Consider the following 24,720-nt stretch of genomic DNA (forward strand, 5'->3'; position numbering starts at 1 on the left):
ACAATCGTGCTGACTGTGCCTGACTCAGCTCTGCAAGTCTGGCAGAACTTGAGGAGATGCTGAGTTTGGTGTGCCAAAGAGCTCCTGCTTCAGTGTAGCTCACCCACTGTCTCTCTGCGTGCATGCTTAGCACTGAGAGGGGTTTATCAACAAAATAGTTTGTTTGCTGTGTTCACCCATGTGAGGAGCATTTTTTTTTCGGCTTCTCTCCCCATGGAGTTCCTGTGTTTCAGTTCTTAATGAAATCTGTGGGTTCTCTGAGCATGTCTGTGTGACTTCCTAATTAACAGCAGAGCTGTGTTTCTTTCCTGAGAGAGGTGTGGAACAGTGGTGATAACAAATCACAGTGCTGATCTGGATTTTCCACCTTGGCAGCCTTTGGCAGGGAGCAGTAAGGGAGAATGGGGGAGGGAGGAAGGTGGAGAAAATAGTGGGGTAACACAACAATGTAACTTGTTTCTTTTTAAACTGCTGTTTTTAATGACATTCTGATGTCATCTTTTTAGTGCAAGCTGGAGAAGGAAACAAACCAAACTCAGCCCAGCTGGAACTGAGAATGGTCCAAAGCAAAAAGGACATAGAAAACCCAGAGATCATAGTGAAAGCCACCGTGTTATAAAGGCTCCACGTCTCCAATAACGCACAATGTATCGATGTCCTCATTTCTTTCCTGTAAATTGTAATATTTGCCTTAGATCTGTGACAGAAACCTGACTTTCATGAAATAGTGCCCAGCATAGGCAGATATCCACTCTCAAACATATGTGCTGGCCTTGCTCAGTTTTAAAAACAGAACAGTTAGTGTGCATTGAAGCATATTCCCAGGTATCCCAATGTCTGTCAGATTCACTTAGTCTGTGTGATTACCCAGGGCAAGAGAGCAATGTTCCTGCCTTGCCAAAGACTGTAGATGTGAATTTGCTAGTGGAATGCTTGACTGACTGGAAAATGTATTTCAAGATGGCATCTAGTGCCAATGGAGCTGGCTCCATGCTCCCTTTTCCTGGAGGTACCTGGTTACCTACTCTGGTATTCAGTATCTCAGCTGCTATGAAACTAAGCAGGGTTAAAGCTACACACACAGTTCTGGTTGTGTGTAGGAGTACTTTGAAGATGTTTGGCATGTTCAGTACTCTGAAGTGACCTTGAGATGTCATTCATGTTGCTGATCTCTGCTCCTGTTTCTTGTCCATGAACAGCTGCACAGTTTCAGTTGTCACAGGTTCCTGCTGCTTATTTCTCATGTCTGTGGATGCCCACGTGATTTTCCTCCAAAAACTGCTCCAGAAACATCTTGATTAACAAGATCATGCCTTTATTCCATAGCACTGGTTAGGAGTGTGGCCTCTGAGGCCAGGTTTGATTCTCTTTTAACTAAGGGCAAAAGAGGAAGCAGCTCTTACCCTGGAAGTTGGCTGCTTTGGTTTGTTCATTGTGGGTGGATTTACTTACAAACTACATGGGCACTTGACTTACAATATTGAGCACTGCTGGCAGCCTTAGCAATGAAGCAATGTGACAAAAGTAGTACTTTTGGTTTAGTAAGATCTGGTCTGGATTGGCTTACCAATTGCAATGAAATGGAATAATTGTTCATAATGTCTCTGCAAGCAACACCAATTAGAGATTACAGAAATACATTATTATTAATGTTATTCTTAATTCACAATTCTGCTTGATAAGGCTTCAAAATGGGATTTTTAATCATTTCAGTGTCCTATGGATCACAGCCACATACTGAAGCAACAGGGCAGGTCTGCTGACAGGTATTGGCCACTCACACTTCCATAGGACTTCTGTCTGGGATCCATGTTCTTGCTTGTCCCAAGATAAAATCTAGTGTGAAGTTAAATCCAGATCAAATTGATGAGCTTTACTTGTCTCAGACTGCATAAGGGGATGGAAATTGCATTTCTGATTGATTTCCTCTCCTGCATTTGGCATCAAAAGTGAAAAAAAAATCATGTTACTTGACAATTTAAGGGAAAAAATTAGCAGGAATTTATCTACAAAATGTGACTCTACTGCCACAGTTTTTATTAACCAGTGTCATGAAATACCTTTCTAGCAATAATATTTTTGGTGTTGTGAACAGCTGCTAAAATTAGCAGTCAGAGATACGAGCTCATGGCTGATACCCAGCCTGTAAAAGGATGTGAACTACCTTGACAGTGTGTACAAATGGGTGATGGGAAGCAGTGCAGAGGGAACCAGGCTCCTCTCAGTGGTGCCTAAGAAGTGATAAATAGACTGTAGCACAAAATTACAGGAAAATCCATTTAAACATTAGAAAAATAAAATTCACTGTGAAGGTGATCAGACACTGGCACAGGTTGCACGGAGAGGTTGTGGAGTCTCCGTTCTTGAAGATTCTCAGATGCTGACTGAACATGGCCCTGAGTAAACCTGCTGTACTTGGCCCTGTTTGCTCAGAGGCTGGGCCAGAGGATCTCCAGAGGTCCCTTCCAACCTCAGCCATTCCATGATTCTCTGAGCACATTGAACTGCCTTTCTTTGCAGCACTGGATTTTAAAATTTTGTTCTCCCTGCAACACCAACTTCCAGATGGGCTGGAAAATACTCATACTGATATTCCCCCCTTTTTTAGATAAGTTGCTGTTTGCTTGGGTGGCTGTGCCAGGAGGACAATTAACCTCTTTTGAGAAACTTGCTTTCAGGAAAGATATTTAAATACTATAGCTGGTGATATGTTTCAACAGTTGAACACAAAAAGGATTTTAATTGTTTCTGACATTGATTAACCAAGTGCTGCATGCCATATTCCAAACATAACTATGAGTTTATTAATCTTTTAAAATTAGAGTATTTCATGTGGAAGTGCATAATCCCTGCCATCCTCTTAGGAAGAAGGGATCAACTTCCTGAACTTCCCTGCCTGTACAGACAGTGGTCAATGCCCTTTTAGTAAGTGTGAGACAGCACAATTTTATTTTGCCATTAGAATAAAGAGACTTCACAAGAGGATAAGGAGAAAGGCAAGGACTGTTTTCTCTGAAATAAAGAAGCTTGGAGCTACCTTGCAAACAAGGTTTTAATTGTAAACCATGATGAGCCATGATCTTGACATAAAAGACAAAGTGATATATTTGTTGGAGCAGTTTATACCTGTCAGGTGTAATCTTTCCCTCAGAGAATGGATCCATTCAATAATTCACACCTTCCTTAGAATCTGTGACACACCCATGTTTAAAAAAAAAGAAAAGAATATTCATACTAATGTGCTCAATTTGCAAAAGTTCCTATTTCACAGTAGTTGGATCCTGTAGCAATGGGCTGCTGGCTTCATCTGCTTGAGTCCCTGACGGTTATTCATGTGATGCCTGTTTTAAACTCCCACTGACCTGATCTAAATTAGGTCAGGTTTATGTCTTCAGTGAAGAATTGGGCTTAACATCTCTTGCCAGTAACAAACATCAGAAATTATCTGTAAATACATTCTGTAGCTAACATTTTGTAGCCACAGCAGTCTAACAGGTATTTTTGAATGTCAAGGTACACATTTTTTATTTGTTTAGAGTTACACAAAGCTTATGTGCAGAACAAAATTCAAAGACTCAGCACAGTCCTGTCTAATATTTAATTCCCTCCTCTCCTCCTGCATATAATACCTGTATCTTTTTCTGAGTTCCTGCTGTCTGATGCAGCTGGAAAGCGTCTCAGTCAGACAGTGCCCACTATTTATTCAGGGCCTTGGAGGAGACTGACCAGCATTGTCTGGTGTTTGCAGCGTTGTTGACTTGCAAACCTTTAGTTAAACATAAAAGGTCAAACTAGCTTAGGTACTAATTGATGAGAGGAGAACAAGCACTTTAGCCCAGAGAGTGGAGTCTGTAACATGGATAATCTTCCCTGGCCATCCTGAGAGCAGGAAAGGTGTAACCCAGCAGTCCAGCACTACCAGCTGGGGACTGGTGGTTTCACTGCCACATGTGTGAGGCCAGAGTGAGGCTTCTCCTGCTGCAGCACATGGAGGCATGGGAGAGGTGAATGCTTTGTGCTTGTGTCCACTCAACTTCCCTAACAATCTTTCTCCATTCTGGAATTAATTTGTGTTGGATCCCCTTTTCCTGGAGTGATTTGCAGTGCCTGTGGCCACTGCTCAAGTCCACTCGTTTTTGGAGCCACCTGTTCAGGAGAGACCAAAAGTTGTTTACAGACTGTCTACTCTGGGCCTGGATTAGTCTCTACATGCTGAGAATTGAGACGTGCATAAAGACATTGTGCTAAAAGCAGTGCTATTCACACTCGATAGAAACACTTCAGAAACCTGCAGTATGAATTATTAATGTTTGTGTGCTGATTTTTATCTCAAGTGGGGAGAATAATCCATGTGTTATACAAAAGAATCAGAGGACCAAGGTTTCCAGCTACTCATACTGCCTTTTGAGTATCTTAACTGTGTCTTGATTGGATGGTGTTAATTTTTTTGTCTGAGACTGTTACGGTGATTGTATTGATTAATTTTATTTTAAAATATGTGGCAAGGAAGATTGTAATAAAAGCATCTACATTTATTATACTGTGCACACACAAATTGTTAGATCCTATTTTTAAATATGTTAATCATTTCAGAATTAAACAGCACAAGAATGGTTTGATAGTCTTGCTGAATAAAGTGGATGTAATTAAATGTTTCCTTAGTTATGTCCTAGGATAGAGAAAGGGTAGTTAATGGCAGAGAGCACATTTATGCCCTGTAATCATCTTACTGTAAGATATGGATGTGGAAGTGAGTAATGTGCTTGTTGTCTTAATTTTTATTTTTCTTAAAGATGGTTCATAGGAAGAAAATTGCTGGCATTCTTCACCACTCCCTTGCATTCCTCTTACATTTTATATGGACCTCATTGTGTTGTGCTCTTTTTTTCCTGCAAATAAGGTGAGAAGAGGGTCTTGGAATAAGAACCATAACTCATTTTGAGATCTGTTTCTTGTCCAGCATTTAACAGCACTCCACTGAGTTTTTACCTTCGCTGTGTAGGGTAGAGCACACAGGGCTGTAGAGTGGGAAACAAATGTTTCTCGTGTGGGAACAAGAGCTTCTGCCAGCACTCAGCAGTGTCCATGCCAGGGTGGTGGTTTGCAGCAGGAGGAGAGCAGGGATCCAGGTTAAGGAGAGCAGAAAGTGCTGTGTCATTACACTTGTGTCCTGGACAGGTTTGGTTTTATACTAAAGAAGCTCTCCCAAGTAAAGGTTCTTGTCCAGTCGAAGAATGCTTTGAAAAGTTGAGACACGTTACAAATTTTGGTCACTCTGATACTAAAATATTTCTTCATAAAGAGAAACACGTCCCTTTTACATCCCCTTGCTGCCTTACTGGTTTATTGACTGCAGTCATCCCACTCCTGTTTAGAATCCCAGGATTAGTTACCCAGAGAGATGTTCTTGCTGAAAGCACATGTTCTTCATGTTCCTGGTAAGTGAGAGCCTGCTGAGCAGTTCTGTAGCTTTCTAAAACCTGTCCATTAAAGACATTTGTCTGCCGTGGAAACCAAGCTTCGAGATGTTCAATGACAGCCCAAAAATAGCCCTTTCAAATAAATGAAAACTCTTGAAAGTGCATTATTGTCAATAAATGAGGAAACCAGTGAGTTTATGCATGCAGGAGCAGATTTCAGGTAAATCCCCGAGGTTCTGTCAGCTACTGGAGGAGTGTGCCCTGAGCAAAGGGCTGCTGCTGTTAGGGCACTGCTTCAGGAGAGACCCATTTCCAGAAGGGAGGAATGTGGTGTGGCACTCAACAGCCAAGGAAAACTCCCATCTGCTTCACCAGGAAACCAGTGCCAGGTGACAGCCCCAGTGCCACCAGTTTGATGCTTTTACTGCTGTGGCAGCAGAGGACCTCGAGGCAGATGGGATGCTCCTAAATGTGCATTCCTGACTCAGTGCCTCCACAGTGCAAATAATGGTAATAAATCCCCCAACATGCAGAGCAGTGAATAAGGCAGCACATTATTCAGAGAGAGAAAACCAGCAATATGAGAAGGCTGTGCCATATGTTACCACTGGAATCACACTTACCTATTGCCCTCGTGGTTGCATTGCTGTTTAGAAAAAAAATCTGTGTGTAGAAGAGTGTAATTTACGTACTCTGTGTGTGTGTGTGTGTGTGTGTGTGTTGAAGCTTTATTTGCAATGTGGTAGGGGTGGGAAACAGAATTTGGGGGGCTGGCTGAGTAGGCCTTCAGGATGTGAGCAGAAGGTCTTAAAGAATTATATTTTTATAGATTGTGCTGAAGCTTTGGGTCCCAGCCACACATAGCCTTTTCTTCCAGAGAAGTAAAATGGTTTGGAAAGAGAGTCAGGTGGCTGTAATATAGTAGGGATAGTACAACCCCACCAGCCCTGGACAAACTGAATAACTTAATAAAAGATGCCTTTTTAAGTAATATTTTTTTAGTGCTGAATTGTTAAACAAAGAAATATTTATGAGCAAACTTTCTATGTACTTAAAGTTTGTGTGGTGCTTTGTACTGACTAGGTGGACCTGTTATCTGTTTACACATCTTAAATGATTGTCCTTGAGGCATGTGTAGTAATTCAACGACTTCTGTGCCAGAAAAACAATGAAGTTCTGTGTAATAGCAAATGATTTAATTTCTGATGAAACTGTAGGCTTTCTAGTGTTTGTGTATTTTTCTGGTTGGCCATTACAAGTTGTATCCTTCCTGCAGTAAGGCTTGTACGCTTGATTGTAGAGAGAGGCAATAGGATGGTAGATAACCATTGTTTAAAAAGAAAACCCTAAATATTGCTACCTTATCCATTTTAAAATCAGGTAAGCTTTGCATCATAAGCTTGAAATTTTGCATTGGAAAGAAGTTTTGAATACATCTAGGTTAGATTAAAAATTTGGGATGGGTTTGTTTATTTAACTAAATAAGACAGGGAGGTCTTAAAAGTGCTTAATAGTGACATATAGATGGACAAGCCAAACGATGGAACAGAAATGGCTTGTTCCCATTGTATGGAGCTGACCAAGCTAATTCATAGCTTGTGCTAACCCTGTGCACAGGCAGGTGAATAGTCAAATGGGGAAAGTAAATATTTTTTTTTTCCTTGTGGTTTGTCAGCTGTAATAGAATGAAGAATTTTAGTTGTTTGTTCTGAATTCAAATTCATAAATACTTTACAGGAGAGCTGAGTTATTAATAAAATCCCATTCAGTCAAAAGGCAAAGCTGCTCACAAGGTTCAAAACCAGAGCAGGATTTTTTTTCATCTTGCTAAACACACTGAGTCTGTTTCTTATGGCTGGGAGACCAGGGCAAAAGCACAACTGGCCACATACTGTCCAGATTAATTTTTTTTGGCTGAACTTCAGGGTCTCTGTAAAAAGCACAAGGGTCTGCATCATAAAAGAGTTTTTGGAGCATTATCCTATGATAAATGTCATTACCTACCAGAGCAGTTGGTGATTGGCAAAACTGAGGGTCACTTGTCACGTCCCTTTTAATTAACGTGGCAGCATCCTCACCACTCTTGTGAATAAATCACCACAGCAAAAAGTAGAGGAGAATTTATCATGAGTTTTTCTCCAGAGAGTTCCTGATTTCTGGATGTGTTAAAAAAGAAGCCCTTCTTTGCTTTGCAAAGTTAGCAGGAGAAATGTCACCGAGACAAATAATGAATTGCTGAGGAGGGAGGCTGTGGCAGGGAGAAGCAGTGCTGGGGAAATGTTGTGCCTGGCTTTTCCTCCCCTGGGAATCTGTGGGTGCAGCATCCCCGTGGTGTTGGCAGAGTTTTGCCTGCATCCTCCCATGGGGGAAATGTGGAGGAGTTACTCTGAGCAAGTGGGGAGCTGTTGGGTTTGTTGGGCAGTGCTGGACCGAGGCTGTGGTTCAGCACAACTCTGTGCACCCAAAAGCTCCTGGTGTACAGCCCCCTGTTTCCCTGGCCACAGCGTAATAATTCCCTTAGATTTCTTCTGCAGGCCATGGAGAACCAAGAGACTCTGGAAGTGCGTTATTCAGATGATTCAGGCTTGGCTTTTGTGCTTTTGAAAAGAAAGGTGGAGAATTATCAGCTGCTGTCGTAGATGTAACTCGTCCATCTCAACTACACCATAAAACTGCACCCTAACCTTCCTCTCCCATCATCTCTGCTGTCCCTGATATGCCTGTCCCCATAACAAGGGACATGAAGGAGCTAAAATCAATGGGGAATTCATCCAGTCAAACCCCTTGAAGTTTTAATTTTCTTTAGTTCCCTTAACCTCCTCATCCTGGGAACAGATAAGTGCCCGTGCTGCTCCTAGAGAGGGTCTGGGACAATGCAGCTGCTGAAAATGAGGGAGAGTGGAGTTGCCTCTCCCCCTGGCAGCGAGGTGCTGGGTGAGCAGGACCTAATTGCAGAGCTGCATGGTGAGTGGTAAAGAAAAGAAATTTTTTTGAGTGAAGTACTTGAAAGAAGAGCTGGCGATTCAGCAGAGTTTGGTGTTCTCAATCCATCCCGTGTTACAAAAATACTATAATACTAAAAAATTTGGTGTGGCTGTTCTTCATGATCTTAGTGATACTTGTGTCTAGCAGAGTAGAAAATAGCGTTGAATAAATCAGTGCTCTAAATAGGGAATATAATAGGGAGATCCAAGTGGAGAAAATGTCAAGTTTGATTTCACAGCACTTGAATGGTGTCAGAGTTGTCCAGGTCATGACCTTTTCCTTCCCACCAGCTTTAAGCAGGGAAAAAAAATCACTAAATCAATCAATAAATAAGGGCAGTTACCTGGGAATTTATGTGGCATTAGTATTAATTTTCATTGACAGATTGATAAGAGGTCTCTAGTTCACAAGGGGTTTTCAGAGGTGTGATAGAGCCTGTCCCAGCTGGCTTAGAGCACAGTCCTTGGGACACAGCTGTGACAGATGGCACTGGGATGTCACCTGTCCTGCATTTGGTACAGCTCCTGTGTTCAGTGCCTGAGAGGTGCTGGATGTGAACACACATGCCTTGGTGGGGAGGAAACTTGGGCTTGTTGCTGGAGCTGCAGTGATGGGAGGAAACTGGAGAATTCAGCACCATCCAATGATCCTGCCATTTGCTGTCAGTGTTTGTTAGTGTGCTGCATCTCCTTTCAGTGTTGTTTCCTTTCTGGGAGTTTGGCAGCCCATACACTGCTTTAACATGCTTTTATCTGGCTGAATGTGAAAAATTAATCAAAATTGTAAAAAGTGGAGGGGAGGGATAGCTATGAATTTGCCTAGGACCTATGTGAGTAGAGAAACTGTAAGATTTGTCTCTAAGTCAGAAATAATTCAGTATTGACCAAATGAGTGCCATGTCTTCAACAGGCAGTAGCACCTGGAAGAGGCCAATATTTAGGGTTTTTGCCCAAAGCACATTTAGCCCTGCTCTACTGTTTAGTGAAAATGCCCAGTGCAGATGCCACCAGAGCCTCATCTTGTGGAGTAATGCTGTAATAAAGAATGTGGTTTTCTTGTGCAAGTCTTGACCTCTTCTTATGAAAATAACACACAACTCAGTATTTTCATGGTGTATAAGTGAAATGTAATTTTTTTTTTCAATAAAATACATCTCCTTTCCTAAGCATGGGTCTCTGGTTTTTTCCCTTGGTGATGTTTCTCTTTTAACTCTTAATGGAGCTTTGGTTTTTTGTGTCTTCTCCCTACATATGTGAACCACAGCTCTGTGCTCTTTCTGTGCAGCCTGACCTTGCTTCCAGAGTTCACATAATTTCTTTTTCCTCTTGAGCTCCACGAGGAGCTCCCTGCTCAGCCAAGCTGGCCAAGCTCCACATGCTTCACTCAAACTGCAGTGGAATCATCTGCTCCAGTGGTTCTAAAAGGTGATTCCTAAAGTCTGACCCACCCTTGTGGGCTCCCTAAACCCTCAGAGGCAGATTCTGGGTGTACTCCACTAAAACAGCTCCCTGCATAGCCTGAAATCTGCTCTCCTGCAGTCCAGGGCAGCAACTCTGCTGTCCTTTTTTCTCATTACACTGAAAATTTTATACTCGGCCATTTCAGGATCGCTGTGGCCAAGGCAGCCACAAAACACCACATCCCACACAAGTCCTGTGCTCTCCACAAAGGGCAAGTCCAGGAGAGCATCTCCGTGAGTTGTCTCACTGAGTGTCTGCAATAAGAAGTTACCTCCTACCAAAGTTGGGAATTTCCAAGATTTGCTCAGCAGAATGATATTCCCAGCTGGTATCTGGGAAGTTGAAATCTTTCACAGGGATGAAGATCCAGAAATTTCTCCTAAGTGCCTGTAGAATAACTCATTGATGCTGGGCCATCAGTAACACACACCCACTACAAATTTCCTCTCTTCCATCCCCCCAGTTCTCACTCCAAGGCTCTGAACCACATCATCACTGACTGCAGGGGCTGTGCAACCTCTCCCTTACACCTCACCTGCCTGTCCTGAGCCTGTACCCTCCTTCCCAGCACTCCCAATGTGGGACACATTCCAAGTCTCACCAAAACCAGATATCAGAGCTCTGGAAGCTGCCCAATGCTTCCATTTAATCAGTTTGTTTCTCCTATTGCTCATACAAACAGCAGCTGGGGAAGGGCCTGAAAATATTTGGATATTTTAGGGGAAAGTCTCACAGCCCTGTGAGAATGAGCAGTTGAGCCACTCGAAGAAGCACTGTCAGAGGAGTTGGCAAGAAGCAGGTTTTAATATGAATTTATGAGAGTGCAACTTTTATTAGAGTTCAGTGGCAAAGGTGACTCTGTTACTTAGGACATGGATGAAGCACACGTAAGAAAATCTGATTAGAGTCAATTTAGGATGATTTACACAAAGACCAGAGATGCAGAAGGGTAAGGGGGTAAAGTATATGGATACGAGAAGGCAAAGGTTCAGAAGGGGTTAGCAACTCTTAATCATCAACTAATTTAACATTTAAAAAGTGACTCAATAGGAGTAGCTACAATTATAACAGTGACTTAATTACAGATTCATGATAGCAATGACACCATAGTCAATTCACATGGGTGCACACAGGCAAAGAGATGCATACATCAGTGTTTAAATGGAGATGTGTACAGAGCTCTGTCCAGCTCCATCCATCTCCACAGGATGCTCAGGGCTCCGTCCAGTCTGGAAGTGTTCAGAGCCAGGCTGGATGTGGCTTTGAGCCTGGTCTAGTGAAAGGTGTCACTGCCCATGGCAGGGGGTTGGAAATGGATGATATTTGACATCCCTTCCAACCCAAACCATTCCATGTCATCTATTTGTCTGTATCTGTCTCTATCTGTATTTACCTCATACCCCAGGGGATCTGTGGTGGGAGACACTCACGTGTCCTGAAAGAAAAGGAGTTTCTCCTGGAAACAAATGCTCCTGGGGCAGCCAGGTCTTTCCCTGAGTCAGCCGGGAGAGCTGAGAATCAGGAACTGAGTGGAAAACACTGCTCTTGCTGACCCCTTGTGACGGGCTTGAATGCTGCTGGGGTGCTGCAGAGACCAGACAGCCAGGGGGAGCAAAATGCAAGGAGGAAAAGACTTAGGAGGTGGGTGTGACTCCGGGGAGAATTTTTGGATGTAACTCAGCTTCTGAACAGGGAATTTACCTGCTACAGAAAGGTCTCGTGTGCCTCTGAGCTCTGCATGCCCTGTCCGTGCCCCAGGAGTGCTGCTGGGGATGAAAGGGGCTGGAGTCCTCACGTTCCTGTCCATGGACTGTGACTGCCCAAAGCCCAGCCCTCTCCATGGAACAGGCTGGTTACCCCTGCTGGACTCCTTTTCACCCCTGTTTTCCTTGGATAAATAAGTTTAGTTGCAAACACAACAGGAGATCATGACAGGCCACATAACCAAGAGGAATTCTGGTGAAATAATAAAAGCTAAAACCACCTCCCAGTCCCATCGTCCCCTTTTAATTCCAAAGACTAGCCTGAATAATAATCATAAAATATGAACAGAAGGGTAATACACAAGGTTGGCAGCCTTTTGATTCGAGCTGAATTATGAGTCAGGTGCCACAAATGCCTTCAGAAGGGCTGGAAAGCCACAGCATTATTCATAATGCTCATTAGCTGCCTGCTAGGACAAAGGCAATTAAATCTGCTGTCAGCAATACCTCAGCTGCAGGGAAACCAGGGAGTGCTTTAACATCCCCCTGCACTGGTACCAGCATTTCACAGCTGGGTCCTGGCTGCAGATGCAGCATCAACACATTCAGGTGCCTTCTTCAGCCTGGGCTCCTCCAGCTGGGGATTTGGGGCTGTGCTGTTGACCAGCAAGGCTGAGTGCAAAACCCAGCTTTATTAAGGTTTATAATAAACTATTATAACTTTATTATATTTATTATGCTAGTAAAGGTTGAGCTTTGTGTTTAATATTTAAATGACAGTTTGCTAAATCACCGCTACCAAAAAACCCCAGGTGCCCTTGTCAGTAAGAGCAAACACCCCCAAATAATCTGAGGCCCACCTTTAGAGGTCACCTGCATTATTCCCTGGATCTGAATAATTCTCCAGTGTTCTTGAGGCTTTTTTACCTCCTTGACACAATTCAGGTTCTTGCAGCAGACAGTTAAGCAGCACTGGCAGCAACTGAGGTGCCTTGGATGGGTCAGGGTGACAGGGCAGGCACAGCTGAGGTTTTCAGGTGTGTGGTGAAATTTCCACCTGCTGCTGGTTAAATACACATGGTTCAAAGCAGCTGGGGGGGTGGATTTAGTGCAGGGCATTCCAGAGTCCTCTCTTCAGCTGCCAAGGAGCTGCTCCTGCTGGAAACCACAGCTAGCCAAAAATGGGATTGCTTTTCACATGGATCAGTTCCTGAGCCACCAGGCTGCCAGGAATAGTGCAGGGGCAAAGGGCTGGAAGGAGGGCACAGATATTTAAGAAATTGCTTGGGACCTTGTAATGACAGATAGTGAGGTCCTCACTTCATACAGACAGATAAATGAGGTTAAGGAGTGGGTTGTTCCTGCCTTTCTCTTGGGACCAGGGATGTGGTGATCTTGGAATGATGCTGGAGGAGGGAGGTGACTTGTCCCGCAGGCCCTGCCTTTGGGGAATATACTGAGAGAGTCTGGGTGGAGCTGATTTACCCCACCAGACTCCACAGGGACTGTTTTATTGCCTGTCAAATGGCTTCCTGCAGAGCAGGGGAAGGCATGAAGTAATAATGATGCAATAGCTGGGAAATAGCACAGCTGCTGATTTATTGGGTCGGTAGGAAATGTTTGACTTCCCCTTTGCCCTGCTGAAGTGCTCTGATGGTGGCCAAACCTGGGCTAACCAGCCCTGCAAACACCCTGGCAGTGAATGGATTCCCTGCTTTGGTCCCAGTGCTCCAGGAGAGGGAACTTCTCCCTCTGTTTCCCCCTTCCCAGAGACCCCCAGGAACCCCCCAAATACTGGACTGCTCCTCCCCTCTCTGAGGTGAAGAGTGCTCCTCACTGCCTGAGATGGAGGGCTGTGGGTATCTCCAAGAGGTGCCTACTTGGAAACCCAGAACTGTTGAAGGTGAGTGGGAAAAACCTTTTGAAACAAGGGTATGGTGCACTGGAAATGTGGAGGAAAATACCCATGGTGTTAGTCGGACAAAAATGCAAAGTGGGGAAAAAAAAAAAAAAAGGCAGTTTTAAATGGAAAGAAAAGCCTGAGTTTTGTTTCCAAAATAAAATTAAAATTTATTGTGGTGTATTTAATAACTAGAAAATGTAACAGGAGAGTTATTTGCATTTTCAGTAGTGCTGCACTCATGCCTGGGCTCAGAGCTCCCTCCAGGCACCTCAGCTGGGCAACTCTTCCAAAGCAAAGCAGGACACTGGAGTTTTCCCCTCCTTGCTAAAAGTGATGTCCAGGCCATTGCCATCTACCCCTTCTCCCTTCCTCCCAAAGTCTCTCACAAATATTTGAACTGAAGCTGGTGAGTTTTCCCCTGAGAAGCGAATGACTCTTCCCAGCCATAAGGGGAAATTGCCCCAGACTAAACAAAATTAATCTAAAAATTGCCAATTGTCACTGTAATAGAGATGCAGAAACGCAGGACAAATCAGAATAAAATAAAAGGCTCCTCTCCTTTTGAGAAAGCTCCCTCGAGTCTATCAAGTACGACCTTGCTGTGCAAAGCTGCACCAAGCTGTCTAAAGCTTCAGCCCCATGGGAATCCCAGGCCTGGATGGTGCTGGGAAGGCACATCTCCCCCCAGGCTGCTGTGTAGGCAAGAACTTCAGGCTGTGCTTCAGCAATTAATGGGCTGAAATCCTGAAATGCTGATTTTGAGGACACAGGACAGTGCTGGGTGCTGTCCTGAGCACAGGAGCTGCAGCACAGAATGAGAGATCTGGGCAGGAAGAGAGCAGCTGGCTCTTGGAAAGCACTTTTATCCTTTTAGCATCCCTAAGTGACATTTTTAATTAGCTGTACACGGCCTGTGGGGGCTTGCAAAAGGCCAAGGAAAGGCTGAGAGAGAAAATCTGCAAAGTGGTTCCCATTCTAAAATTAGGAGATTCAATCCAAAGTGTTAACTCATTGCCTCAATTATCACAAATTCATTTTGGTCTTGATTTATTATTAAATGACTGGGGTTTTCATCATCATTTTTCTTGAAGGCTCTTACTCCACCTCAGAATTGTGAGGTCAGCCTGGGGAAATCTTTTATAAGCCCTGGGGAGGGAAAATGGAGCAGCCAGAAATCATCTCAATTTACATCATCTTGCCTGTGTGAGCACTTGGCAGTTTCTTCACAGATCTTTATTGTTACTTTGATCATGAAATCACCCAAAGCTTAGGTTTGCTGAAACTGACCCTAACAAGCTTTAATAAACAAAACCAAAGGGAGTTGAAGATTGGATATCTGGGATCTTAAATTTATGACCTTTCAAGAATGTTGAGGTAACCAGAAGATAGAGAGGAGATAAAGGCCTGGGAAGTTGGGAACTCCCTGTTTGAGAGAAAAATGATAAAATGACTAAAGAATGTGGGCCAGATTAGCATGAAGAGCAAGAGATCAGGAGATCTCTGGAGTTCTCCAACCCTCAGCTTTTCCACACTCAGAGGATGGTTGTCAAAAGCTGACAACAAGGCTTGGGATGAAATGCCTCACTCCTCAAGGCTCCATCATCACCCATTGAGAAATACCAAGACATTTGAAGTATTTCACTGAACTCAAGGGGAATTTTTAACAGGAATACCTTTATGTATTTAATCCTTCATACATATATTTCTCTTTATTTTTTTCCCTTTGTGTGTGCATGTGTTAATTGATTTAAATCCCTATAGCAAGTATAGTGTAAACATTGGAATCTCAGATCTATAATTAAATCACTCTTGTGACTGCAGTAAATCCTATTGATTCACTCCATGAATGTTTAGTCAATGATTAAGTGCTGCTAAATAAAGTTTTTTAGATAAAAACTGTTGATGAAGTCTGAGACTAAGGCTGGACCTAGCTCACCTAAGCTTTATCAGGGGTTTAGAAAGATCTGATGAATGGGAGGATTGCCCTTAACATTTTGCAGTCTGCATGTAAATCATCCTAAATCAATTTTAACTCAGTTTTCCTTTGTGTGCTTCATCAGTGTAGTAAGTAATAGAGTGACCCTTGCCATCAAATTTTGTTAAGTCCCACTTTTACAAATTCATATTTAACCTACTTCTGCTAATACCTTTGATGGTGAAACTTCAAGCAACCCAAAACCACTAATGCATAACAAATCGGCAGAGTGGGCAGGATGGCAAGTGATATCCCTGATTCCTTACAAGAGCATGGAAGGGATCCAAGTCCTGAACCCCCAGAAGAGAGCACCTGTGATGGCTGGCAGGACTGGAAAGCTGTGGAAGAATACCTGAAGGTGGCCAGGGATCACACGCAGGAGGGAAATGGAATGATTTGTAAAATGTTAGGCAGCCACCCAACAGCTGCTTGTCAGTTCCTGAAGAATGATAATAAAAGGGGACAGGACCTAAAGGAAGAAAAGGAAGGCAGGAAAGCAGCTGAGTTACATCTCTTTGAAAACTGGGCAGCTGCAGAAACAGGAAGAGAAGGAGTAAAAACAAAAAGTTGGAAGGAAAGTTTGAGGTGATGAATATGCAGCGTCCTGATCCCCCAGACACTGCACAGATTAGAGAAATAACATCCCCTGCATAATGGATGGAAATATACAGGGTGACCCTGACAATAACAAAATGAATGTGAAGACAAATTCAATATAAAACCAGAAGAAACTACAGGACCTTGGGGTGGAGTGGGACAATCGTGCCCCAAACCCCACCCCATTCAATCTGATAACAAACAGGATGACATCCTGGGCTGGTGGAGCAGATAAACTGGAGAGAAGAGAGCCTCTGTCCAGGCACATTAAACCCTTGAGTGAGCTCTCCACAGCTGGTACAAATGCTGCCTGTATCCAGGCTGTGCATGGTATTCCCTCCTGATATTCCCATTTCAGCAAATGTGGCTCATGACATGCTAAAGGCATTAATTAACAGTCCCTGCTGTACTCAAACATTAACTCAGGGGCCTTTGCTTGCTTCTTTCTCAGCCTTTGTGGGATATTTGGCAGCAAAAACTCCAATCCATTGTTCAGCACAGCCTTTCCCTCATTCCTGAAATTCCCTAGGTTTCTTACCTTCTCAGTAATAGCCTCCAATGATATAATAACATCCCAGAAGGGTCCCAAGAGTATTAGACAGTTACAGAAATAGGAAAAAAATTGCAAGTCATATTCTCTGAGTTGTGCTTTTATCTGTCCATAGAGAGCAGCATTAGTGCTGTTCTTTGCCCTTGTAATGCTGACATATTCTGAATTTAAATCTGAATTTTTATATTCCTGCTCTCCCATGGCTGCCCTCCAGCTTTACCAGGGCAGGTGTGTATTTAGGGGCAGGGATTTGAAACCCTGTTGCCAAGCAGGTGCCCTGATGTGTTTTGCAGCTTCTCCAGCCTCAGAGGGGTCCCTGACTTCTCTCTTTGTGCAATCACCTTTGCCTGAGGATACATTTGTTGTCAAGCACTGGTAATTCCTATAAGGAGCATTTAGATCTTGTTTTCCTTGAGTCACCACCACCCAATTTACTGTAGTTCTTTAATACATCCCTGAAATTTCTTATTTGATCTTTTCCACATACTCCTCTCTGTGTCCCAGTACTCATTACTTTAATTCAGTGACATTTATTTGCCTTCCCTCTTTTCCCTGCTTTGGATCCACAGTGAAAACAGAGAGAAATAAAGGCTTTGTGAGACGCTGTATTTTTCCCCCCATTGTCATTTTGAGTTAAAAAATAGCCACAGGGCAAAGAAATGGTGATTTCTAATTTAGTGGTAATTTGCTAAGGGGAAAAAAAATAGTAATTGGTGCTGTTGAATGTTAAATTTGTTATCTGTTTAATTACTGTTAGCTGGGTTTCTTGAGGACCTCATTATCTAAACATCTGGTTTTAGAGATGCAATTCTTAAGGTCTCAGATGCTTCCTGTAATTATCTAGCTATGACTGAGAACTCATTAGCATATCCCAATAATCAGTGTGAGGCAAGCGAATTCCTTCTGTTCTGTAAAGCCTGAGTGATTAATGTGTTATCTGGGTAAAGGACCAGAGGATGGGAGCACTCCCTGCCTGCCATGGGACAGACATTGCTGGTTTTCCCTTCCTTGACATAACGCTGGGCTGCAACTCAGGCAGGCTCCCAGCCTCTCCCAGGGTAACCCAGAACCTATCCTGCAATGTAGGATTAGCTACTTTCTTCAAATCTCTAAAAACCTAGGCATTTGAATCACCTTTCCCTCAGATCTCAAACATGCATGACGGATGAGCTTGATTTCTGGAGTCTGTACCAACCCATCCCTTTATACCTGGAGAAGATGGGGCAGTGCTGGCTATGTTGGGGAATGAAAGGTCAGCTTTAGTTCCTGCTTTTTCCATCATTTCAGCTGGTTCTCTTACAAGAGAAGGGCCCTTTCTCAGGCACATCCCTTGGCACAGTGAGCTGTGGCTGCAGGCAGTGTCAGCTCTGCAGCTCGTTCCCATTTCAAGGCTCTCATTTTGCACTGCTGTGCTCAGCCCCAGGGTGCTGGGAGCCCAAATCAGCTCTGGGAGCTTTCTGGCACCCTGAGTGTTACTGGCAGGCTTTGAAGCAAGAAGCTCATGGTAACCTGAGCAGACACAGCCCAGCTGTCGGTGCTGGCTCACCTTCTGCTGGTGAGACTGTTTGTGTGCTGCCCTCCCTGCTTCATCTTCACACTCGGAGCTGCTAATTACCTCCTGCCACTTGTTACCCTGTAAATCCTGCCACCTTTCTCACCTGCCTCTTGGAAGTGTAGTTTTGAGGGGGTATAATGAGAGGCCATTTTGACATCCCAGGGACGATTTGACCCTAAATGAATTAAAAGTACTTTCAAATCTAGCCCCATTCTAACAGATTTCCAATATGCTTTAACGACCTACACCCTCTAACAAACATTTCACTTAAGATTTAATTTACTAGAGGAACTTCCTTCAGAATGCTAATATGGACAGAAGAGGAGAGAACAGTTTTTAATCAGGACTGTTCATTAGCAACAGTCAGAGTGACAGGTAGCACAGGCCACTGCTCTGCCTCCTGATGCATGTGCTCATTAATAGGGGAGAGCTTAGACCTTTTGTATTCAGTGTTGTTAGAGGCTGGATGGCTCCCTGACTTGGAGTTCAAACCCTCTTATCCAGGGTTTACTGGCCAAACTGGGTTTGGCCCACTTGATGGGTTTAGTTAAGGAAAATAATTGTGAATTCTAACCTACTTTGCGCAGACCTTTTTTTAAGCTGAGTATTTTTTGGAGGTTGGGATGTGTAAGTGTACATATATGAAGATGTGAAAAGGGGTTGAACAAGCTTTTGTGACCCAAAGGATAGGCCTCCTGAGAGGGGCAGGAATGCCAGCTAGGGGATATTTAACATTGGTAGCAGGAAAACTTGATGATTTCTCCATCAAAGCTGGATTTTGTGTGGTTTTGTTAACAAATGAACTGGTATCAAAATCATCTGATGCTGGTCTGCCTCTCTTCTCACACCTAGAATAATATGAGCATGTCATTTGATCAAAAAAGACAGCAAAAAAGGTGGAAAAAACCCCAGAATTCTGGATATCCAGGAGCCTAATAGCAGTCTGCTTTACTCAGTGATGGAACCCCAAGCCTTTCCCGTGATATCAGTCAGAGAAATAACGAAATGCAATGATACACCCACATCCAGGAGGGTTCTTCAGCCAGCTGAGGATGGTGAGTACCACTAACTGATTCAGGGTTCAGCTGGGGGAAAGGCTGCCTTTTACAAAAAAATTATCTTTTCCAACCAAAGATTTCTGCCTCCCTCACAAGTCTGCAGGAGATTTTTCTTTCAGTGTACACTAAACTCGTACAGCACAGACTGGGCACCAAAGGGGAACAAAATTAATCCAGTGTCACTGGAAATTTTCTTACCTTGTATGAAGTAAACTGGACTTAAATTCCCAATGAAGCTGCTGTGAAATCTGAAGCATTCATCAGAATAGCTCAATTTTTTATACCCCAGGCACTTTGAAACGAGGAGATTAAAGTAAAAGGTTTTGTTACATAAAATGAAGAGTGCTTTCATAACTGGTTTCAAGGTACATCAGCTACTTTGGAGGAGTATTTAACTTTTTATTTCTATTTTTTTTCCTGAGAAGAGCCCCTTATGACCCAGCCCTGCCTCCATGGAGAGTGGATGCCTCACCCTGCTCCTGCTGGCATCCCTGGGAGCAGCTCTCCCCCACCCCAGGGTGACCTGCAGCTCCTCTGCAAGCACAGACCTGGGACTTCAGCTGATCCAAAATCATCCTTCTTTTTATATCCCCTGCTTCCACAGTCTCCAGAGAGGCCTGCCAACCACCAGAGCTTTGTTTACCTGCCAGAAACCTCCCGTCACTGCCAAGTTGCCCACAAGGAGCTTGGGAGGCTCAGCCTGCCAGTGGTGCCTCGGCACAGTCGCAAAACCTGGCAAAAAATCTGGCAGCTTTTACAGCAGGACAGCCTGGACAGCTTCAAAATGCCTTTTTCTGTGACCTCTGGTATGTTTAATAACAGGTCTTTTCATCAGGGTGCCCAAATATGGGTTTTTTTCCTGTTTGTTTTTGTTTTTTTCTTTATAAGCCCATAAAGATGCAAAAACCCAAGGACAGCTGCTCACTAGAAAAAAAAAGGCTTAATTAAAACTGCTTCTGTCTCTGCCCCATCCCCTCCCCAGCCCACCCTTCTCCCCTTCTATGCCCCAGTGCCTCCTGAGGCTGCCAAAGCTGTGATGCTCAAGGCTGTGCCCAGAGCTGCCCTGAAAAATTCCCAAAGAATGGCATTTCCAAAAGCTTCCCCAGGAGCCCCCACTGCATTTCACTGCATTTCGCTGCATTTCATTTCACTGCATTTCATTTCACTGCATTTCACTGCATTTCACCTGGTTGTGGTTGGCCAACATTGTTCTGACCTCCAGAATGAAAGGGGAAAATTCCTTCCCTCGCTGCCAGCTCATACTTTAAACCCTGTGGGTTTTTACACCTCTGCTGGCCAGGCTGCAGACCTGGGAGAGGTTTCCCTATCTACTCCTCTGGCCTTTTTTTGACTTATTTCTGCATTTTCACACTACCTGCCCTCCTAATAACGCGGTGCCTGTGGAGAAGGAGGTGTCACCATCAGGCCATTCACACGGGGACATGCTCTCCTCCCTTCTTCTCTGGGAATGCCCCTGCAGAGCATCTCCAGGGGATGTGAATGAGCAAGTTTATGGCAGCCTCAGAAACAACAAGCTTTGTTCATCACTTTGCCATATGGCATAAATCTGATGCACTAGTATTCACTTGTTTTTCTCTTTTTCTTTTTCCTTTTTGCTCTTTTTTTTTTTTTTTTTTTTTTCTTTTTTTTCTTCTAACCCACCTTCTGGGTCCTTAAAAGCATCTGACTTAAAACAGAGGTGTTTTTATCTCGCTAAAGGCTGGCTGGGTTTGTTTTTGTTTTGTTTTTGTTTTTTCCACCTGGAAATGAAATATTGGTGCTATTAGAATCTGATGTGGAAATCTGCCACTGGATTCAGTGGGGTCAGAATGTTGAGCTGTATTTTAATATGGTTGAGGTATTTCAATGTACAAAATTATTTTTCTTTTTTGGGGGAGAGCTAGCTAAGTGAAACAAAATAAATCATCTACTTTAGAAAGTGAACTGGTCCTGTGTGCATATTAGACAGCTGGTTACAGTCAAATGTACTGTAAGTATAAGCTGATTTTATGTGTTATATACTATTCTTATAAATTCACCTTCAGCTCTCCTGGAGGATAACCAGAACAAAAGGTAACTGTTCTCCTAAGATGTGTAAAAATGAGGATCTTGGGAGAGATTTTTGCAGTATATTTAAAAGAAGGAAAAAAAAAAAGCATGTCAAAACAAAATGTAAAATCAAATTTTGAAACGTTTCAAAAACATTTCCTAATTTCTGGTTCAATAGCAGCATTTTCTTGTTTTCTGAAAGAGAGGTTTTCTTTCCTGACTTGATCAGGAAATTCTGCATGAGTGTCTGTGGCCACAACTGCACAAAACTGACCTGTTTCAATGAATGTTTGTCTAAACAATGAAAGATCAAAACTGACTGATCAGGTACAGGAATCTTTGTATAATTAACTTAGAAAATTCTACAAATTATCAGAATGAGCTATTTTCTGATACTCCTCTCCATTACTAAAATATTTTGCAGGGTGAATAGAAGCCATTTGCATTTCAAGTAACTTCCAGAAAATTCCTATGCTGTTGCTGGAATAAACCCATGAAGGAAACCTTTGCCAAAAGCAAACCCAGGGCCTGACTCCCTGGAGCAAACAGCAAGCTCCAGCAGCTGAGCTATCAGCAAACCAGGCCTTGAGAAAACAACCTGTTTGCCAGATTTTCTCTGGGATTCTTCCTTTTTACCTCAGGTAGGAAGGCAAGGAACATGTGAGCAGAGGCAGTGAGACACCCTCATTGACACTGGTGGTTCTCATCCCTCCTTTGGGGTACTCACTGATCCTGCACTGAGGGAATGGCTACACGAGTACTGCTCCCCAGTTTCCCACAGATATCCCTCTGACACCTTTCCCCAGCACTGAAATCAATGGAGTAGCTGCAGATAAATATGCCTGAGGAAATTTAAAAGGCAGGACTAAAGAGGAGGGCTGCATAATGCATTTGAAGCTATTTTTTGCCATTAAACCTCGAGGTCAAGGAAACAATTATTTGTTATCCTGTGTTTCCTCGCTGGGCTCCTCGGTGGGCAGCATGCAGGAGGAACAAGGTTGTTTTTTCCTCAGCATAGAGCTCAGCAAGCGTTGAACCAGGCTTTTATTAAAATAGCTGTGAGTTATTTTCCACACACAGACCCTTTCTCCACTCTTGGATTCACACTGGCTTCCTATAAAGGAAAGAATTGTTCCCTCTGTCCCACGCCAGGAGGCCACGGCTGCGCACAGGGAGTCAGGCCATGCTCGCCTTTTACTCAGCTGTAATCTTAATTCTTTTGTAAAAGCATTTGTCCTGCTTCCTTGGGAAATGATAGCTCATGATAAGAACGATGTATTTCCCGTGACTGTGCTGGTTTGGGCTGGGGTAGAGTTACTTTTCTCGGCAGTGGCTGGTGTGGGGCTGTGTTTTGGGTTTGTGCTGGAAGCAGTGGTGATAGCACAGGGGTGTTTCAGCTGTTGCTGAGCAGCTCTCACACAGAGCCCAGGCCTTTTCTGCCCCTCAGCCCAGCCAGGGGGCTGGGGGTGCACAAGGAGAGGGGAGGGGGCACAGCCAGGACCCCAGGGATGTCCCACACCACATGGGACCATGCTCAGCAGAGAGAACTGGGGGGAGGAGGAGGAAGGAGGAGATGTTTGGAATGATTAATTTGTCTTCCCAAGTCACTGTTACCTGTGGTGAAACCCTGCTGGCCTGGCTGAACTCCTGCCTGCCCACAGGAAGTGAGGAGTGAATTTTGTTTTGCTTTGTTTTCATCAGCAGCTCTTCCTGTTGTTCCTTTATCTCAACCCAGGAGTTTTCTCACTCTTACCCTTCTGATTCTCACCCTCATCCCAGCTCAGAGGGAGTGAGCAGGAGGCTGTTTTGGGGCTGCCACAGACCCCACAACTCCTCCTCAGGGTGACTTCTGGCCCAGGTAAGACGCAATGAAGCTGTCACACTGTATTAGGAGCAGCAAAGTGACGACACAGACGCTCTAGCTGGGTTGCACAAGAGAGCAAGTTTTATTCTTCCAGATCTTCTTTTATAGACAGTTTCAAGAAGGTCCAAAAAGGTAAAACTCTCATTGGCCATCAAACCAACACATCACCATCACTGGACAATTGGGAACAACACCCCTTGATCATTTCTTATGGGTAAACAGCAAGGAACAAACAACACCTGCAAAGGTTGTTTTCTCTCACCAAGGACTGTTTGCATTCCTCTCTATGATTTCTCAGGCCAGAGTGAAAAAGTTGTGTGACTTAGTTTCACACAGGCTCAAGCTAATGCCTGAAGCCTAAAAATCTCTTATTTGACCACTGTCAGCTCCCATATGAAGCCACCCTGGACACTTAAATCCCAGCAGCAGCGAGAGCCTGGCACACACTGCAAGCCCTTACAGTGTCACTCACACTCTGTTCTAAACTACTGAATACTGACTACAGCACTTAAAAACTGGGACAGAAACATGGGAGTATCATCCTTTTTGACTTTACAGTGCCTAGTGGTTTTTTTGTCCTAATGGTACCCACCTTCAGGTCCTCTCTTTCCTATCCAAATTTTGGGGCATTTAGGCAGGGTTCCCACCACGACCAACTTAACAGATTTGTTCCTAAAGAGCAGCCTGCTTGTCTGCATCCTCCCCCTCAGGTAGTGGTCAGCTGGTAAATTCAGAATAATTGTTTTTTCTTTCTTTTCCTTCTGCCCTCTTTTCTACCTCCTGATGTAGCACAGAGTCCTGGGGAAGGGACCAGCCACAATTCAATCTCCATCCCCTGCTGTTCACACCTTGCCTTTGTGACAGGGCACTTGTAACAAGAGGGAAAGAAAAGGAATTTATCCTGTTGGTGAAAATAAGGGAGCAAAACAAATATGGAAAGCACAGACTGGAGCTTTGACTGTCCTGGCTTCTGGGCATCTGGGAATGTCCTTTTGGAAGAAACTTGTCTCTGGAAGGGGGAAACTGTACAGGTGTGTGGGAATAACTACCTCCAGAAGCAATACTCATTTCATTTGCTAAACCTTTTATTTTTTAGGAGCTTTGGGAGGGAGGAGGAGGTGTGTTGTGTGCTGGTGGGATGGTTTTCAATATCTGCATGATATGATTTTTAACAGGTGAGGAGAGTGTTACAGTCACTGTGTTATAGTCAGGGACTGACCAAGAAAGGTTCCTGCTGCAGATGCTGGACGTGTCTGCTTGCATTCCTTGGAGGATCACAGTCAGTTCCTCCTGACAGTCCTCCAGCCAGAGCTAGAGAATGTCAGTAACATATTGTTAAAAATCACTTGTGCTCAAGTAAAAAGTATTTTCTTGGCTCTTTGTCCTTCTGGGATGTTCTCCCCACTTTGTTTTGTCTTTTTTTTGTTCTTTCCTAGATTGGTTGGTTTGCCAATTTTCTGTTAAAAAAAAAGGGAGAGAAAAAGAAGTTGAAAACAAAAGCTTTTAGTTTCAGAGTCTGTTCACTGGACAAAAAAATAATTTGTCCTTACTCTTTAGCAAGGTTGAATACAATATTCAAAGATTTGAGTGAGGAGGGCATT

The 24,720-nt window shown here is 43.7% G+C and overlaps 2 protein-coding genes across 6 annotated transcripts in view; both read left to right on the forward strand.

The window, feature by feature from the left end:
* The window catches only part of PDXK (pyridoxal kinase), a 41,306-nt gene extending 36,655 nt beyond the window's left edge, over window positions 1-4,651 (forward strand). For 2 of the 3 annotated variants that reach the window (XM_023924158.2, XM_023924153.2), the window contains exon 11: window positions 507-3,223. In XM_023924158.2, coding sequence (XP_023779926.1) covers window positions 507-619 — 113 coding nt within the window. In that variant the 3' untranslated portion in view covers window positions 620-3,223. Of the gene's footprint in view, window positions 1-506 lie in introns of all 3 variants that reach the window. The other variant, XM_086879619.1, reaches the window with a different exon arrangement.
* Window positions 4,652-12,661: 8,010 nt separating this feature from the next.
* On the forward strand, window positions 12,662-22,588 carry LOC147653902 (uncharacterized). 3 transcript variants are annotated; one of them, XR_015284041.1, is made up of 4 exons: window positions 12,662-13,471; window positions 19,001-19,203; window positions 19,632-20,012; window positions 21,680-22,588. XR_015284041.1 is itself a non-coding variant. In XM_086879620.1 (4 exons), exons 1-4 carry the CDS (start codon window positions 13,414-13,416, stop codon window positions 21,682-21,684), a joined length of 543 nt encoding a protein of 180 aa, XP_086735746.1. In that variant the 5' UTR covers window positions 12,662-13,413; the 3' UTR covers window positions 21,685-22,588. The 3 variants fall into 3 exon arrangements, 1 of the variants encoding a protein (XP_086735746.1); XR_015284040.1 differs by having other exon boundaries at window positions 19,811-20,012; XM_086879620.1 differs by having other exon boundaries at window positions 19,105-19,203.
* The last annotated feature ends 2,132 nt before the right edge of the window (window positions 22,589-24,720 follow it).

Source organism: Cyanistes caeruleus, chromosome 3 (assembly GCF_971803275.1).
Source record: "Cyanistes caeruleus chromosome 3, bCyaCae1.hap1.1, whole genome shotgun sequence".
Classification (NCBI taxonomy): Eukaryota; Metazoa; Chordata; class Aves; order Passeriformes; family Paridae; genus Cyanistes; species Cyanistes caeruleus.